This window comes from Euprymna scolopes, chromosome 25, assembly GCF_053919585.1.
Source record: "Euprymna scolopes isolate OS-2025 chromosome 25, ASM5391958v1, whole genome shotgun sequence".
Lineage (NCBI taxonomy): Eukaryota > Metazoa > Mollusca > Cephalopoda > Sepiida > Sepiolidae > Euprymna > Euprymna scolopes.
In genome coordinates, this window is record NC_136506.1 from 62,173,941 (window position 1) to 62,187,022 (window position 13,082).

General features: G+C 34.2%; 1 protein-coding gene across 1 annotated transcript in view; it reads right to left on the bottom strand.

Moving 5' to 3' along the window:
- Positions 1 to 13,082, bottom strand: part of LOC145247392 (BOS complex subunit NCLN-like) — a 74,098-nt gene that overhangs the window by 10,329 nt on the left and 50,687 nt on the right. Inside the window, exons 9-12 of the mRNA XM_080109096.1 lie at positions 10,429 to 10,619; positions 9,117 to 9,234; positions 6,384 to 6,547; positions 5,281 to 5,334 (exon numbers count right to left, since the gene is read on the bottom strand). Coding sequence (XP_079965222.1) covers positions 5,281 to 5,334; positions 6,384 to 6,547; positions 9,117 to 9,234; positions 10,429 to 10,619 — 527 coding nt within the window. The remainder of the gene's footprint in view (positions 1 to 5,280; positions 5,335 to 6,383; positions 6,548 to 9,116; positions 9,235 to 10,428; positions 10,620 to 13,082) is intronic.

Genomic DNA, 13,082 nt, shown 5'->3' on the forward strand with positions numbered 1-13,082 from the left:
ATAGTCAACCCCGAAGTACTAAAAATTAGGAGAGAAGAGGATAAGGAGATATATATATATATATATATATATATATAAATAAAAAAGGAAGTTTAATGGGTAACAAATGAAATATGAAATAGGATTTGTCAATAAATATGAATTTGTTTCTTAATGCAGACAAAAGAGAGCTAACGATAGGTTTTAAATTAGGATGTGACAAATACAAATAACAAAAAGCATAGAAGAATGCATGTAGATATATTTAGATTTAGTTTGTGGGTACCTTAGAATTGACAATTAGTTTTATGTCACTGAGGAGTGGCTATGAGTGTGACAGTTAATGAGTATTTTAGAAACGATTTACGGACGAAAAAAAAGTCCAGTTTATGACAGCAAGAGTAAAGCTAGATGCTTAGTGACAGAGTTTGGATGCTGTTGAAGATGGATTGTGGCTTGCCCCATTTGAGAGCCCTTGCACAGAGCAAGATGAATTGATCAACTGACAGAAATGGCCTCAACAGTAGATATAAATGTGGACGTTAGCATGTAGAGGGCAGTTTCTCACACACACACAGTTCAGATGATATAAGTGTCGGAGTTTCTGTTTTTTTTGTTTCTCCATGTTTATTTTATTTCTATAGTTATCTTTATATTTGTAGCCATTGAGATAGTTTGAGATAAATGGCAGATGATGCTATGGAAATTACAGAATTTGGTTTCAAAGTAGACAGGTTCATTCAATACGAGCACTGACAAAGTTGTCGGAGCTGCCTGCGTCTAAGGGCGGTTAATTGTTTACCCTTTAATTTTACAATTTTAGTAATGGGACCATCTTTAACACGGGCTGCTATAACAGTTGAAGTAGAATGTGATAGTGTTGGTTTAGGAGAGTGGCAAATTTTGGCGAAATGGCCAAGTTTGCGACAGTTTCGACATATTGCGGGCAGGACAATGGCGAGGATCGTCCTTAAGAGTGACGTTTCCCTCCACAATTGTAGCACCTGCCAGGAGTAGGAATTGCAGCACATTCCAGATGCAGATCAGCAGAATCGGTGAACCTGTTCTTAGTAATAGTAGTAGAAATGACAGCATCGACAGAATCATTAAACACATTTTTAGTTTTTGCAACAGCAGCAGCTGCTCCAATTTGCGAGGCATATGATTCAGCACGAAGGTAGGCCTGTTCCAAAGCTCTAGCACATGATGTAGTCTCTTGGAGGTTCAAGGCATCATTTCCAAGCAGTGTGGCACATATTACAGAAGACCGAAGCTCATCACAGACAGATTTATTCCTCTAAGTAGCAGCAGTAACATCCCTGAAGCAACAGTAAGCAGCAAGGTGATTTAATGTCTGAGGAGGAGCAGTTTGGTTTTACAGCAAATCAACTGCAAGGAGTCATTTTATGCCAGATATGGTTTGTATGTATAGTTTGTACAATGTGAAAGTGATTAGTTTGTCAGAAGAAAGTTTAGGTCAGTAACAATTTGCTTAATGTTATTGTTGTCAAACCCATTTCTGTTAGTTTTTGCTTTATACGAGTTCAAAATATTCCGTTTTTTTTTTTTTAAATACTCTATTATTTGAGGAGCAAGTACTTCTTTGAATAACTATGCGAGGGTTGTTGCGGAATAGCTTTTCCTGCAAATGTTTTTATATTTATTTATTTTCTATTTTGGAGGGATGTTAATTGAGCAGATGCTTATTATTCTGTGAATAGAAGCTTTTATTGCTATTACTTGGAGGTACAACGTGGTATTTGATTTTTTATGGAGTTGATACCAATAGGTCGGTTGTCTTTTATTGATTTGTTTGTTTGGTTGTAGGTGTTGTATTTTTTGAAAGTAATATTATCTGTTTCTAAGTGAAGTTTCTTGCAAGCATATTATGTAAGGTTGTAGTTTGTCATTATGCATTTTATTTTTTTGGAGTTAGGTTTTATAGCCTGCAATTCCATTGTATTATATTTTTCCATTACGATGTGACCAATGGTCTTGTGTATTTGAGAATCTTCTATTCTATAGGATTTGTTTGTAGTGTTTGAAGAAATTTCTTCCAATTCCATTTTTTCTAGTGTGCTATACCTGTTGCTTACTTCAGGCATTATGTTTGTGGGATTTTTTTTGTGTCTGGATTGGGATCGTTTGGATTTGGGTGAGGACTGTTTATACTGGGATTTATCTTTATGTTTGTGTGGTTTCCGTACAGCAAAATTGTTTGTTTTTTTTTGAGATCTTGTTGGTCTTGATTTCGGATGGATTTGAGTATTCTGTGTTGATTTTTCTTGCTGTGAGTCTGCTCTTGAGTATTTTTTTCAGTTGTGTAGGTTTTGGGGTAGGGATTGTTTAGACTTGAGTGGAGGTTTGTAGTTAGGAGTTCAATTGAATTCATATTTACCAGTTTTCTTATGAAAAGATCACATTTTTGACATTCAGGATTGGAAGTAGTTTGCAGTGGTTGAGTTACTCTTGAGTAAGAGTGGGCTGGATAGAAAGTCTTAATAATTTTTCGGGCTTCTGGGAAGGAGATGTTCTGGATGTGTTTAATTTTCGTTATCCCTTTCTTTCTTCCATGCTTCACAGAATCTTGAGTCAACTGAATGTTCACCATGGCAGTTTATGCATTTCAGTTGTTGGCAGATGGCTTCCTGGTAGTCAGGTCGATCCATCCCACAATTTTTACATATTTTCTTTCTGTTACACCAGTTCTTATGGTTCCCAAACTTCTGACAGTTGTAGCATCTAAGTGGCTTAGAGATATAGATTTCCACTTTAGTTATTATGTACCCCATCTTAATTTTTGTTAGAGCTTTGGGAGAATTAGATGTGGGGACATATGTGATCGTGCTTCCTTATAGTGACTCTTTACTTCTGTTACAAGCTGTATTTTTAAGTTTTATTTGATTTCATCAATTGTACAATTATCCAGTTCTGGGTTTTTCCCTTTGATGTGTTGAGAGATTTATGGTGATATGCTTTTGTGTGGTGCTTTTTAGCAATATTTCTGCATACTTCTTGTTTTTAACTTCTACTATCAACGTATTGTCATGAGTTGTTTTGATTGATTTTGGAGCCACTGTGAGATATTTTTCTATTATGAAGAGTGATGGTTTAATGATGGTTTGTCATCCACCGATTCAAGAATTATGTATGTTGGATAGTAAGTGGTTATTTCCTCTATTTTGCTATCTGTGTCTGTGTACGTATCAGATCCTGGGTATGGTCTTTTGACTTTACTTGGTCTGAGATTATGCTCCCCACCCACCTTGGAACCCCATGAGGGGACGCACCTAGGAGGAAAGCCATTTGCCTAGTCACATCAGGGCTACACACCCAATATACTCATGCTGATGACTGATAAGATGACTGATGAAGATTCTATTCCTGAGCTTTCATTCCCAAGATAATTACTCACCTGGGGACATAAAAAGGTATGCATTCTTCCTCAGCAAGATGGACCCTATAGCTATTGTCCTGATTCAGATTTTGTATCTCTGAGAAAGGGCTAGCATGACCAGCCGATTGGTCGGATTGAGCTTCTGTGACCGGCCATCTAGCCCAGTAAAGGGCCAAAGTGAAATGTTGTAAGCCACATGATCTCTTTAGTTACCAAATCATGGACTGCTCAGCCACTAGGATCCCGTCCTTGAGCATTACGGGTCACCACTCACGGGCAACAGATAGCCTCATTGGGAAAGTCTTACCTCTCTGCAGGGAGGCAGTCAACGTATTCCAATGTCCCACTGACAGGATGTTATAGGTTTTTATAGCAGTGTGGACCTTTTTATATGATTTCATTATCAGTTCCTTAAATCTGTTTTCAGATACCTTTGTAGACATTTCTAAATTTAAGGTCATATCCAGGACCAATTTAACGTCTGAAGATATTGGTCTATGAATTCATTTTCTTGCTGTAGGTGTGTGGACAGTAAGTGTTTTCCATGAATAACATTAGAAGGCTTATGATAAAGACTTAGTAATTCAATAATTCAATGAATAAATTGTAGTGTAATAAAGATGAAAGACCTTTTCAAGGCTTTATTCAACTGAATTTTACAATAATAACCACACAAAACAAGAGGCTAAACACATAAGAAAAAAGGGTGCATTTAAATAAGAAAATCACGTGGGCAAGAATTATAACAGTTACATTCAAGATTGAGAAAAAAATTAGATTGTTTTTTTTTGGGGGGGGGGAGATCTTGTTGGACTAAATACAAATAATCAATTTTCTCCAAAATTTATGAAAAAATAAACATAAGTGAGATTTTAAAAACTGAACCCAATGTTAAATAATATTTCAATAAACATATACAAAGACTATTTTTTAGTTATGGTAGGAGTCTAAGCAAATAAATTCTGTGCTTTCTTCACTTTCACAGTCTAAGTTGTATTTTTTCTGTTTTGATGAGGTTTACTTTTACTTTGTTTTTCACTGCTTTTGCTCCCCACTCATCTGAGCCTGATATTGGGATTTGTCAAGAGGAAATCCAATCGCCTTGACAGATCAGGGTTACACAAAGCAGTATACTCAATCAAATGAGATATCCTGAGCATCTGTTACCAAATTCATTCACTACCCAAATCTTAAGAAAATATAAATAGGTTTGTAGCTATGTCTAAAGTTGTGTTCTTGACTTGATGATTGACTTTAACCGCCAGCATCTTCTTTCGTCTACTTATAAAGTGTTATGTAATTTCTTTGTATTTTAAAGGAGAATTACTTTTTAGTATTTTCATTTTTCAATTTGTTTTGTTTTTGATTTTTTAGTAGTAGACATTAGGGTTGACCTGACAGCAAATTGATATTATTAGGTCTTTTTGACCTTCTATCTAGACTGGGTAGGGGCCGAAATGGTGTGTTAAGAATTGGAAGTTCTTAACCCAGACTTCTAAGTCTCTCAATCATCAGGATTCCATCCCAAAGTATCACAGATTGCCACCTATAGCCAACAGGTGGCCCCATTGCTTTTACTCTCAGCAGGGGGCAAGGACAGTCACCATACTTTTATGCCCCATCGTCAGGGCAGGGAAATATGGCAAACATCTTACTCGAGGGTGTCTGAGGCTGTTGGGATGTGCCTAGGTCAAATTTTATTTTATCCATAGGTTGGGACCTGACAGGGACTGCAATTCCTTATCAGAGGGGACTTGGGTGTAACAAAAAGTAAGGGATGACTCTTCACTTCCCATAATTGGAGTCTTACTATTAAATGCAATTTAAGGTCATACAGGGAATATAAAACGGAGAAAAAACTATTCTATAATTAATAATTGTAGGAACACTAAAAGTAAACTTACCTATATGCATTCATTGTATAAACTGCACCATCATAAAATAAAAATTCAGGATCTCTGGAAAGAAAAACACAAAAAAAAATTTCGTTTTAAGTAAAAGATATAAAAAATAAAACATTAAAATAAAGATTTCAAAACAGAGGAATAAAAGTGATCTTTTTGTATTTGTTTAACCTTCAACTTTTTTAAAACTAACTTTTGTCATTTATCTTGTTAAAAGTTCAAATAAATAATAATGTAAAAAAATAAAAAGGATTATTAAAAATTGTTTTCCATGCAAATTGATATTTTGTTCAGTTTGTTTGATATTAAGAACCACAAATAAATTTTGTTTCAGAATATTTGAAAAACAGTTGAGACAAAATTTTATTGGTCAAAGTTGATGCCAAACTCATCTAACTTTAATGACATTTTCAATGAATTTTATTTATAAATTGAAATTGTCACTTTAGTAATTGAATATATTTCAACTTGAAACAAATAGAAATCAGCAAATTTATATTTATAAACAAGAGACTGCAAGAAATATAAGCTATGCTAATAGCATGGTACCAAATTTGCATTTGGAATGTAAAATCATACATAATCTAAAAATAGTCTCAAATCCATGGTCTTGTTTCATGAATATTAATCGTTAATTATATTTAATTTTTAAGACAATTTATTTTTAAATTTTCACTTATTTAAAAACAACAAAAGTGGAAAACAACTTTTTTTTAGCTATTGTGTAAAATAGCAAAAGGTGATTATATCATTACAATGAAAGAAAAGCTAAACCATTGATTTGAAAAACCTTTAAATCTAACTAGAGTAATGTTTTTTTTTAAAGATTTGTAGTAGTAATTAATATTCCATTGCAATAATATAATCACCTTAAAGGAGTTAAAAAATAAGTAGAAAAATTGTTTTTGCACTTTTTGTTTAAATATAATTAATACGTAAGGAAATCCAAATCAAACTGTGCAGGTTTTAGTGTCCTAAATTCACTTTTCAATTTTTGATACCATGCTACTACCAGTGCTTTCGATCGGTTTGGATTTGATAACTGAAGCTCAGCAATTAAAGTGATTAAAAAAAAAAAAAAACACAAAAAAAAGTGTTCATACCTTTTATCAGCTTTTAATCCTGTAATTTTAACATCTTTGAGATAACGGGATAGAGTTTCTTCCAATGTTGTAATTAATCTATGTTCTTTTGCAATTAATGGAGTTGCTCGTGGCTGGGAAGTAAGGCAGTCCAGCCAAGCTGACACCAACTCTTCCTGCACTTCCTATAAATAAAAAAGCACAAGAAAAATTAAAAAGAAATGAAAAACAAAACTAGGAAACATACATGTCCTCCAGTTGCATATATGTCTAAATGAATAAATGCGCAAGTTTTTTTTTTTCAATCTATCCTAACTATATTAACATCAAAACATGTTGTGCTAATTCTATGATAAAATAATATTTTGAAATACAATATATATAGTACCATGTATAAGCATTAGATCTTACTAGTGTGGAGGTACCCAGTCATATATATATATATAAAAAAAAAAAAAAAAAAAATTTTGTAAGTTAAAAAAAAAAAAATAAATAAAATGCGTGCTTGGCACGAACTTGCACAACTTGAATTCATAAGCAAACACGTTATTGATGGGACCACAACGGCACAGATGTTATGATGCTGCAAATTTATTATTTTAAAACAAAAGAACAAAACTACAGTCTGCGTATTTGCGATTTACAGTGTCGAAACCAACATCTTTACCTGACCCCCACTTCAAACAAAAACATTTTTACATGAAATAATGGACGATTTTCTTCCAATTTTTCGATAATTTTTATCCAAGAGATCGCTCTTTCTAACGATACCACGTTGGTGCCTGTATGATGCACATAGCAAAAGTTTTTAGTGGACACACAAACATTTTTTTATATAATGGACTAGCAAGGGTACCCGGCGTTGCCTGCGTGTGGAGAGGTAAGGGTATTGAGAAACAAACACGCCCAATATTTTTGTCAATAATAAAATGTATGATGTTGTGGGAATGCTGAGAACATACTACACTTTGATCTTATCCAATAGGCCAAGGAACCATAAGAATGTTTTTATGGCTAAGCATCTATAATAGAAATCTCATCTGTCTGTTTAAATGTATGTATGTATGTCTCGCAAAAACTTTAGACAGAGGCGATGCATTTTCACGAGATCGGTATCACTTTGAAGCTTGACCCTTCGGATGACAAATATCGAAAAATTGACCAAAAACATTAATTCTTTCACCCTCAATTGAGCACTTTTTTACAGAGAGGGGTCGCTTTTTGAAAGTCATCGCCTCATTTTGACTGTCTAACCTTAATTTAAACCTACATCACTTCCAGTTTGGCGATGGGCGCAACAACAAAGATGCCACTTTTTTCACTTTCTTTTTCTCCTTCGCGGTACGAGTTCGAGCCTGCCTGTCTACTACATTTTTTGTTTTTTCTCAACACACTCCTACAAACACCTGGGCAACCAGGCTAGTTTTTAAATGAATGAAAAGAAAAAAAAATACATTATTAATGGAGATGGGTACTGTAGTATCAGTTCTGTTGTCATAAGATCATCCTCCCAGGAATTACCTCCTCCTTTATTAAAAGCGTGAAGTTATCCCTCCAGGCATTACACTCTTTTGGGGAGGAGTGTAATACCTGGGTAATGCAGTATTTGTTTTCATGACTTCCTTCTTTTTTGAGGTAGGATGGGAATAGTGTAGTATCTGTTCTACTACCATGATATCATACTCACAGGCATTACCATACCATTTTGTGGAGTAAGCCTTCCTATATTATCTTTCCTTTTTGGGGATCTACATAGTATATGTTTGTTCCTCATGATATCATCCTTACATGATTATCGTCTCTGAAGGCAGAGGGTTAGTGTACTATCTAATGGTGATATTATCCTCCCAGGCATTATCCCCTCTTTGGGAATGTAGTATACACACACAACTGCAGTTTATATAATAAATTCTTACTCAAATCAAACAGCCAATTAGTAAAATTTATTAATCGCAATACAAATAAAATAAATTGATAGAACGGGAAAAATAAATTTGAAAAAACTATAGATCTTGTCCTTTTTTAAGCATAATAAGACAACCTCCTCAACCTGACGATATCGCCATGCAAGTCTGAACTTTGTGATGAGAATGGCATCATGGTAATTTGTTTGACTGTCTAGATGGTGTCAGAGTTATTTTTAGCACATCAGCATGGCGACAGAACCTTACGATTCGATGAGGTGTTCAAAAGAAATCAAGAAAAAAAAATGTGACATGAATGAAGCGGATGTAAAGAACACTCTGTTCAGGAATCATCTTCATTTGTCAAAGATTATGATTTGCCTTCCGTTTTGATGGAAGCAGATTCCTCTTCCAAGCAGTAACCTCCCTATCCCTCCCTCTTCATCCATCCACTTGCACAATCAGCTGAGCATTGAAAGTTAAATAAAAACAGTTTAATTGAACTTACATTTTCTTTTATCATCACCTTTCCGGCATGAATTTAATTAAACAAGCCATCACCTTGAAAATCTTGGCAGTCATTTATTTTTACTGTGTCTGTGAATAAGCATCTTATTGAACAGTTTCCACATGTTAAAAGTGCAAAGGTCAATAAAGACTTATATTATTAAGTTTGCTTATTTGTTGTTTTTATTTTTTTTATTTACATGTTATGAACCGTTATGGATTTTTACTTAAATACCAAATATCCTTTAGACATTTACGGTTTAAATATAAAAATATTAATGTTAAAGAAAAAAAATAATAAATGCATAAAAAAAAGGGGAAGAGGTAGAGAAATAAGATTTACCAATCCATCGGTGAATAATCGAAATTGTCCCTGGCTGGTTAAATTGTAAAGATGCCGTGCTAAAGTTTCTGCAAGAATTTGAATGTTGCGAGTGAGAACTGCAGTGTCAACCAGAGATCTGCAAGAGAGAAAATAACTTGCTTCCATCACAAATTTCATCACAAAAATAAAAAATAAATAAATATAAAGTTGGTGATTAAAAGGCTCTGTTTATACTGCTACACAGATGATAAAATTCGGAAGATGTTTTACAACAAAAATAGGGTGAAGAGAAAAACAAGGTAAAAAGAACAAGAAAACTAAGATAGGACACAGAGTATGTTTCTGCCATTTTGATTGCTAGTTTAATGTTATTAGACTGGGCTAGTATTCTGGAGTGCTAGATAAGGTTAGCAAAAGTTTTATTTTAATAAATATTTTGTTTATCTATCATGCTCTTTACGGATACAAGTTATGACAACAGGATCATTTCCAGCATTCTCAACATGTATTGTTGGATTGCCTCAAATAACAGGGATATGCCCAGGGTGTTGAAAACAAAGTTTCTGGCCACAGTTATGGTCTTTGATGTAGTTTCAAGTAGGGGCCACATCATGCCACTTCACATCTTCGAAGTTGGCTTGAAAGTCAACACCAAAGTGTACCTGGAAGAGTGTAGTGATCCCCTGGTGCAATCAGGTGGTGGCTGGCAGAACCTGGGTGTGGCAGCAGGATTTGGCACTGATTCACGAGTCCAAAGAGACCCAGGCTTGGTTTCAGAAGGAGTACTACGACTTTGTATCCTTTTCTTACTAGCCCTCCTCCTCTGGGCTACTTTGTTTGGTCATATGTTAAGAACATCACCAACATTGACCTCCCACAACACCAAAGCCAACCTGATCGCCAGTATTTGCCGAGCTCCAGCTCACGCTTGTGGAAAAGGCATGCTCCCAGTTCCAAACCCGTATCAAGGTGGTGATAGAGGCTGAAAGCGGCTACATTGAATAGATATCAGCTCTACTACATAATCAAGTTAGCAGAATTAATTTTTTCAAAAAAGGTTTTAAAATAAAGCTGTAGTATTGTTTTCTTTAGGGTGACACATTTATCTTTCTACCCTGTAGTTCACAGCGATCTTTTTTTACCAATAAAAACAATGCACACTTATTCTCTCATGCAAATACAAACGATATTTAACAAAATTTCAAAAATATTTTTCTCCAGACTTGCTATGAAGTAGAAACTAGTTAAAAACGAAAACTGACAAAGTATAAACTAGTTTACATTAAAAAAAACAAACAAACAACAAACAAAACAAATGAATTGTGCTTACTTAACATCTAAAACAGTTACTCTTTCTGTTGATTTGTAGCTTTCCAATTTTGAGAAAGTGAACGCAGGTAAACGTTTAATACTGAATCGTTCGTGCTCCCAGGCCAACATGTCTTCGGCAAGATTAATCTTTTTGTGCACCATCTTGAATGAAACTTCAGGAAAAAAGATTTTTGTCATATCTTCCATATCCTGTAGAAATAGAAATTAATCTTTGAGCACAATTCAACATTTAAACAATAAACATACAAGTCAGATAATAAATTAATACAGATATATATAATATTACAAAATTTAAATTGTTAAAACAAAAGTATAATTTTATAAGTTATTTACAAACTATATATTGAAATAAATGAATACAAGTTCACTGAAATGTTTAGAATAGGATTAAAAATGATAAAATCTATTACTAATGGAGATTTGGTATTTTGTGTGAAACTGAACTATACTATTACTTCTACTAATTGAACTAATGCTCAATTAAGTGCGGGGGGGGGGGGGATTCTGTGGTCATGACACTATTCTCCTAGACATGATCACCTCATTTTTTTGAGACTGGTTGATATTTGTTGAGATTATTCTTCCATGTATGACAAAATCATATGGTCTCCCGCTCAAAAACATCAGACACCAACGTTGTGCACCATGAATTTCTTGGCTTTCATCTTCTCTTCTTATGGTTGTGACAGTCTCTCACATTGGCGACTGTCGAGCGGGGTGTGCATGGGTTCACAAATATAAAAATAAAATACAAAACAACTCTAAAAGGAAAACACAAACTGACACGTTCTGTGTATATTTGTTGTGCTTTGGGTGTGTGTATAACACCATTGTGTGAAACTATCTCTAAACGCTAATGTCCACATCTACATTTACTATCAAAGCTGTGTTCATCAGTTGCTCTCAGTTTATCTCAATCTCCCAAAGCCCTTCCGGCCTGGTCCAAGCCACGATCTACCTTCGACTATGTCAAAGTTGCAATTCCTAACTGAGACTCACTGGCAACTTTTAACTGTTGTCAACCATTGCAAAACCACTCCCAACTGTCTTAAAAGACAGTCATAAAAAACTCAGTCACTCCTAAAACTCACTAAAATATATTGATTTCTATTGTTCATTTTAATAACTGCCACACCTTGACCAATAAACCCACCCTCATTTTCATGTTCTTTTAAAAAAATTACTTCCTTGTGGAGTATATGTTCATTAATCATGCAAACCTATACAACTTTAATAGTCAATGGTTTAAACTTGATATTACTTGGTATTAATTGTGCTGAAACTTAAAATGTAAAAATTTGCTAAATATATCCTATATAAGTTAAAGAATCATGTAAATTGAAAGCGTGAATAAAAATAAGTCAACACTAAGGAAAACATGGGAGGAAGTGATAAAAATAAACCTGAGGAAAGAGAAATCAAGAATAGGTAAATTACACTATCTGACAACAAACCTCTATCGCAACACCGCAATGTTGAATTTTTATGCTTGCTTAACAAATACTTCCACAGAACATGTTTCAATGAACTTACTACACTTGAACCCACCCCCCTCAACATACTCCCAACCTACCAGACTAGCAGCAAAATCACACACAAAAGGTTAGGGTTAGGTCTCTAGATGCCAGAAGATTTCTTATTGTAAAAGGTTCCTTTCTCCAACCACTTGCCTTTGAAATTCCTTCCTTGTTTTGCTGATCATACAACATGCAGAAATTTATATATAATGTAAACAAATATCTTGCTGTCCAACTATTCCACCAAAGTTGCCTCCCTATAAATCTGGCCATTATCTTCACTTCAGTAACAATATGCCTGGTTTGAGGCAAATATAGATTAACATTTTTTTTTTTTTTTTTTTTTTCATAGAGTGGGGCTGCATAACCGTTTAACTTTTTTTAATTTTTCTTTTTTTTTTTTTGTTATTTTTGCCGTTAGGTTTACATAGACTTTTCTATGGTCACATCAGACAATGGCAAAGTGGGGTGAAAGAAACTTCACTAACTGGATAACTTTTCTGAAATATGGTTTAAGATGAAAACAAAAGGGTCTTGACCAAATTTCATCAAATATTTTTCTAAACTGGAAATATTCATTTTTTTTGTTTACAGTTTTCAGAAAAGGGCTGCTTCAAGTGTGTGCTCCTTGTGATTTTGTGCTGCTCAGTGAATTTAATGACCTTTTCCAATTTTTCTTTGAAAAATTTGTCTGCTACTTTGCAGCACCTTGATCAGCTGATCTACGTCTTATGTCAGATCACAATCAAACCCGACCGCATGAGGTCATGTTCTGAGCAAAATCGAGTGAACGCCAAATTACGCCTGGTTCAAATAGGAATAAGTATTCTAGACATAAGGTTTAGTATAATTATATGTTGATTTTAATCCTTGTAAGATGACATAAAAGTTGTGCAAAACTGTTCTGTTTGGGTAATTTATTAAACTCTTAGATAATTTTTTCCAGATTGTCATGAACTAGAATTTGGAAAATGTAATTGTGATTGTCAAGTTTCTTCATTAGATAAACAGCTTTAGGCTTTTATCTTCTTCTATCTATATAATAAAATGACTGCAGAAATTCCCCTCTGGACAAAAGTATCATAGGTTTGCAACAACAGATGCCATATACAAATTCAATACATCTAACCTATTA